This window comes from Gavialis gangeticus, unplaced genomic scaffold (genome assembly GCF_001723915.1).
Source record: "Gavialis gangeticus isolate Ggan-Ray unplaced genomic scaffold, GavGan_comp1, whole genome shotgun sequence".
NCBI classification, from domain to species: domain Eukaryota; kingdom Metazoa; phylum Chordata; order Crocodylia; family Gavialidae; genus Gavialis; species Gavialis gangeticus.
In genome coordinates, this window is record NW_017729025.1 from 111,772,984 (window position 1) to 111,776,756 (window position 3,773).

Below are 3,773 nucleotides of genomic sequence, written 5' to 3' on the forward strand. Positions count from 1 at the left end.
CCCCCCCCCCCCCCATCATTCATGACAGGCAGTTTGCTAGTACAGACATAATGGGTTTCATGCCTGCCTCTGAAAATCCAATACTGTACAGAACTTGTTACCCCAATGGATATAGTAAAAGGTGAGAGAATTAAAATTCAAATTCATATATATGTGGTGCATTCTAGGACCAGTCCTGTTCCACTCAATCCATGCCTAAGTGGTATTTACTTGTCCAGGTGTAATTTTGTTCCATCCTGTTCATTTCCTCTAAAAGCCCCAAATGCAAAATTTAGGTAAATCCTCTTCTTCACTGATTTTTAGTTGTAAAGCTAAAATGAAGGCTCAGTACAAAAATAGATGCATTAACAATTTTTTCAGGGATGTGTGAATTTTTTTCAAGGACTGTAGTACAAGGAGTTTTGAAAGCTTTTTCGTTCTTAGCCAGCGTGTCTCATTGCTGAATTGCTGAGTCTAGGTATGAGGGTGAAAGAGATGTTTGGTTGTGGTTCTGAGATAAATTAAGAAGTACCTACCAGTCTCTTAACTGGACTCACGGGTCAATTTTTTCCCTCCACAAGTTACCAGAGAATAATATGTACAAAAGTCTGTTATATGTATGTTTGGAGTGATGCATAATTACGTTAAATAAATTGAAATAAGTAAAATCTCTCTTCAATTTGAGAATTGCTGCATACTCATGAATAGCAACTAAAAACTAACCTGATAATAACCGAGGTAATTGCACATTCATCCTTCTCCCTCTCCACAGCAGTGAGCTGTACAAAAGCTGTTTCTATAGGTAGGTGATGATGGTCCATCCAAAAGTATATAATTCAGTATTGTTTCCCCTCCTCCTTTTTATTTCTTTTTTTTAGTGTTGAAATGAGTAGTTACAGATCTGTTCCTAGAGATTATCCTATCCAAATAGAGTCTGATGAGGAAAGAGAGGCTTTGATCATTGATCCCGACAAACAAGTTGTACGTAAGGTAAGTAAATATATAGCTTTAAATAAAGGTTTGAGTGACATGTTGCCTTAAACTGGTTGCACATATTGTACATTACCAACAGCAGACAGCTCATAGCTCAAAAGATGGCAAAGTGTTTTGTCATGGGGGGGGTTGCCCTATAAGTGCTCTTCATTTGAATAGCTCATTTTGGTAAAGAACCCCAAAAGAACTGAATAATATGTTATTATGGCATTTACTAAACTGAACAACAGCAACAATTTGAATAAGCTGTGTACAACATGTAGGGCTAGATCTGAAGCTGGTATAAATCACCATTTTTCCTTTTGCTTCATTATATTGGTGGAAGATTTTGTCTGTTCTATATGTAAATACTACCAGTTGCAAGTTTCCTGTTTGCATGTGTGTATGGGGAGAGACTTTAAGGGGGGAAGCCCTCCTATCATAAGGAATAGATATTTACAAAAGCAAAATATTTACAAATATGTTGGAGTATCCTAGTACCTTTATTGTTTTTGTTTCTTTTGTTTTTAAGAATCAAACACACAAATTAGCTTTGTCTTCTCCTTGTGCTAAAAACCAGAAAAAGGGAATATTTTTACTACCTATTGTGCTAGTGATGGATACAACACAGAAGAGTTGTATGTAAATAATAAAAATAAAGCTCTACATTTCATTTCACCTTTTATATACTCTATAATGATAATAATCTACACTAAATACAAACAGTAGATAGATGTGGCTTTTTTGTGCATATTATTTTAATTATGTATATGCTTAAGCATTCATTACTTATGACCCAGTTGCAGGCATTACAGTACTTCAGAAAATTAGATTACTTTGAAAGCTACTGATGTATCTTTTTTGATATGTACTTATTTGATATTGTTTCTTTCTTAACTAGATAAAAGGAAGAGCCCTTTCTTTCAGAAGATGGCTTCGAAGGCGCAGCCTTTACTGTTCCAAGCTGCTGACATCCCGAGCAAAATCCCGATATTTTTTCCTCACATACTTTGTGACGCTACATCTTGTTGTTTTTCTGTGCCTCACTGGCATTCTATAAATGCACTGTATTTGCTGGGTAAATTATTTCCTTTTAGATAATGGTGTGCCAATAAGGTAATGGACTCTTCACATGCTGCTGTTAAGCTATGCACTGGACACAGTTGAATATATCTTTGTTACACTACATGGGTGTTAAGCTTCTTGAAAGAAGTTTCTGTATATCACGGTTGCTCCAAAGGTGACTTGAAATGCTGTTTAACACTGGAATATTATATTTGCTAAAGAGAAAATAAATACCCCCTCACTCTGCCCTATAAAGAATCTGCTGCATTAGGGATATTTAATATTGTTTGGGAGTATATAATGATTCAGTACTTCTGAAATGGGCTGTAAATGGTATCTTTTCTATATAAATGTTATTTAAGAGAGTTAAACTATACGTTTTAAAGTAATATGCAACTACTTCTGTTTATTGGCTTCTTGATTATAGCAAGAAGTTTTATAAGAGTGCAATAAAGGAAAAAAGAGCCGGATCCACTCTTGATCATCTTGACTGGAAATAAAGTTTTAAAATCTGAACACTGTTGCATGAGTATATGAAACAGCATGTTGACCGGCAGGATCCACTGCTGTTACCTTTAATGAAAAAGCTGATACAGAATCAACAGTTAAGAAATTACTTCTTACCAGAACTTGGGTCATTTAGTCTTGGACCACATCATTGCACACAACTTTTACCATAGCAGTCTCAATTAAATCAATTTCTGATTGTTGTTATTATTTGCTTTAGTAGTTTCTTATAGCTCCATTGTAGTCCCAGTGTTTTTGGTTCTGTATGCATAGGAGCCACAGTTTTCTTCTGTTCCCTGAAACTTTTGGCTAAATAGGTTGGGTATGCATGCTCCTGTTTCATATTATTGACTTATATGCCAGTAAAATGAGCACCACACAATATATTTCCAAGTGAGTGGTTGTAGGAGGCATTCAGCTGTTTTCTGTAGAACCGTGATGCACTACTGTATGTATGTATATGAAAATGTTTTGTTACAACGTTCTCTGAAGCTGGGAGGCTGTTTCTCTGATTTCAGAGTTCTTCGTGATGAGCCTGCTGCTACTGAAAACTGAAATGCTGTTTTTATGTTCTATAGTAACTGTCTTACTGGGAATTATGCAGCATTATTTTATTAGTGCATTATTAACAGTAAAGTGGCTCACTCTACGATTGTAATTTTCAACCTATAGATAAGAGGCTATTAACGGTTGAGGATATTTTCAGCTGAAGATTTAGCTGGGATTGCATTTCACATTGTGTGTGAATTCTTGAGGCATAGTTTTCTAAAAGACTGTTCCCATTAGAGTCAGGAAATGTTTGCATGCTTGTATCCAGGCTAAATACAAACAGGCAGTGCAGATTAAGGTTTTGGTGAACACCTGCAGACTAATGACCTGAAATCAGCTTTGTCATATATATAAAACTACTTACATGAATACAGAAAAAGTTAGGAAAAATGCAGTGAAGTCCTGTTAAAGATCCATTATCCATATAAAGAGCCATATTAGAAAAGGGACTCATATTTCCAATTCTTTTGTTTTTGAAGGTGTAAATTATGGTCATTTGGACTGTCTTTCTAAGAAGCAAATCTGCCCTCAAACTTGAGGAGGGCAGGGAAAGTAAGCCCTCACAAGATGTTACTTAAGGCTGCTTACAGATGTGGAAAAAAAACTTAGCACTTTACTTTCAGCTTTGTGCACCCCCATGCTGAGTGCATTGCATGCCTGGAAGAGACATCACATTAGTTTGACCTGGCTCACCCAATATA

The 3,773-nt window shown here is 35.9% G+C and overlaps 1 protein-coding gene across 1 annotated transcript in view; it reads left to right on the forward strand.

Moving 5' to 3' along the window:
- Positions 1-2,534, forward strand: part of LOC109298980 (golgin subfamily B member 1-like) — a 75,037-nt gene extending 72,503 nt beyond the window's left edge. Inside the window, exons 30-31 of the mRNA XM_019519416.1 lie at positions 858-969; positions 1,853-2,534. Of these exons, the coding sequence (XP_019374961.1) occupies positions 858-969; positions 1,853-2,011 (271 nt within the window). The 3' untranslated portion in view covers positions 2,012-2,534. The remainder of the gene's footprint in view (positions 1-857; positions 970-1,852) is intronic.
- The last annotated feature ends 1,239 nt before the right edge of the window (positions 2,535-3,773 follow it).